Below are 1,756 nucleotides of genomic sequence, written 5' to 3'. Positions count from 1 at the left end.
GACACATCAAATATTTTCATTAGAATCATTCTGCTCATTCCAGAATTATTCTGGAATGATGCTGGAATACACATGATTATTCCGTTTCTAATTAATTTTGTTTTTGCGTGTTAGCGATCAGCAGCTGTCATTTTATTGAAGGAAAAGTTAACATGTTTTGAAAATCAAACAAATTCTCGTCATTCCAGAATCAATCCAGAATGATCGGCTGGCAACTTAAAAATCGAGGTTCCATCATTCCGTTGATTCCAGAATGAAATCGGAATGATGCTGTAATGAAGTCAATTTCGAGTATCTTTGTTAATCTTCGTTTACCGTGTACCTCGTGCTGTCACAAAAATCTTTGTCAAAACCAAATGAAACACTTTTCTACGTTTTCGAATCTTTGCTGCACCAGAACCGGGCCGATCGGGGGCCGAAGAACTAACTGCCGGAGAAGTCGTTGACAGGGTTCCTGGACCTGATCACGTCCAAGAGGAAGATTACCCGGAGTGAAGGACGAGTTGAAACCGCTGGACAACGATGCACTGATCGAAGCTTACCAGAATCAGCGAGAAGCGACGGAAAAGCGCGCGGGAGGTCGTTCATCGGTTGAAGAAGGTCGATCCGGACAAGCAGCTGGATTCATATTCCTAGATGCAGGCGTACTTCTGGCCCGACTTGCCGACCTGTAGCCCTTGGTCGTGCAGCGCTTCATCACGTCCGAAATCTTGACCGTCTTGTTTGCCCCGGCCAACTCCCGCACCAGCACGAAGACCTTGTCCGACGTGTTTGGATGCTGTAAATAAAGAATGATTTGTTGTTAGGTCGAAATTTGAGTCATTTGTAAAAAGTTATTTACTGAGTGGTCTTCTGCTCGGTTTTGCACAGTGCGATGTACCGGCGGCTTTCTGTAGCTGTGGACGAGGGTAATGTGTTTGGCCAGACGAAGATCGTTGTCGCGGCCGAGAAGGTCGAAACGGGAAAGCAGGGCGGCTGGCAGTTGGACTTTCTGCTTAAATGATGCGACGTGGGTTCTAACGGCCGTACGCTGGAATCAACACAGGAGCGTTCAGACAAGTCATGATCGATGTAGCCTGTCATGTGCGCCTTTGCCACACCGTGATCTCCTATCAGCAGCGCCTTCTTCACGACCAAATGGCCGTAAATCTCCGGCGTCAAACTGCTCTCAATTCGCGTCATCCTTGGCCAACTCGGCCAGTTCGTTGCTCGTCTCGCTATTCTTGGACTTATTCAGATCGTTTCACCGCGACACATCACGGCCAACAGGCGCGGAATGTATCCCACGGGAACTGGATTTCTATGCTCCTGGATCATTTTCTCCTGGAGCCACGTGTCACGGCCACCAGATTTGTTCACCCGGCAATCCTCCGACGGACATTCAATCGGCAGCACGGCCGGAAACGTGTTCCGCGCAGCATGCGGCTAGTTCGGAATCCGCGTCCGCGAACTGTTACTTGCCAGTGACACTGCCGTCCTGGCCAGGGTCATCTCCACCGCGGAACATCCCCACCAGAGCAATCGGACGCATCTCCCCGGTCACCGTTCGAGGTCTCCGAGTATGGCCAGTATGTTTCGGGGCGTCCTAGCCGAATTGGTTCACCACCGGGTCCACCTTGAGACAGTTTCCGTCACGGCCGCAATCGACGACGGAACGAACACAGGATCGTTTAAAGACACGTGTGTGATGAAAACACGATCGTTTAAAGACACGTGTTCGAACCGGTTGTTGCGTTTGAAACGGAATTTGTGTACG

At 50.0% G+C, this 1,756-nt stretch overlaps 1 protein-coding gene across 1 annotated transcript; it reads right to left on the bottom strand.

Annotated features, from left to right (window-relative positions):
* On the bottom strand, window positions 1–1,182 carry LOC6049151 (DNA replication licensing factor Mcm7). Its single transcript, XM_038264805.1, has 3 exons — window positions 1,096–1,182; window positions 842–1,030; window positions 1–778 (listed from the first exon to the last, which is right to left on the bottom strand). The coding sequence occupies exons 1-3, from the start codon at window positions 1,180–1,182 to the stop codon at window positions 548–550; spliced, it is 507 nt and encodes a 168-aa protein (XP_038120733.1). The 3' UTR covers window positions 1–547.
* Between the last annotated feature and the right edge of the window lie 574 nt (window positions 1,183–1,756).

The sequence above is a fragment of the Culex quinquefasciatus genome, chromosome 1 (genome assembly GCF_015732765.1).
Source record: "Culex quinquefasciatus strain JHB chromosome 1, VPISU_Cqui_1.0_pri_paternal, whole genome shotgun sequence".
Taxonomy (NCBI): domain Eukaryota; kingdom Metazoa; phylum Arthropoda; class Insecta; order Diptera; family Culicidae; genus Culex; species Culex quinquefasciatus.
The sequence above is the reverse complement of the archived record's forward strand: the minus strand, read 5'-3'. Positions and strand labels throughout refer to the sequence as shown.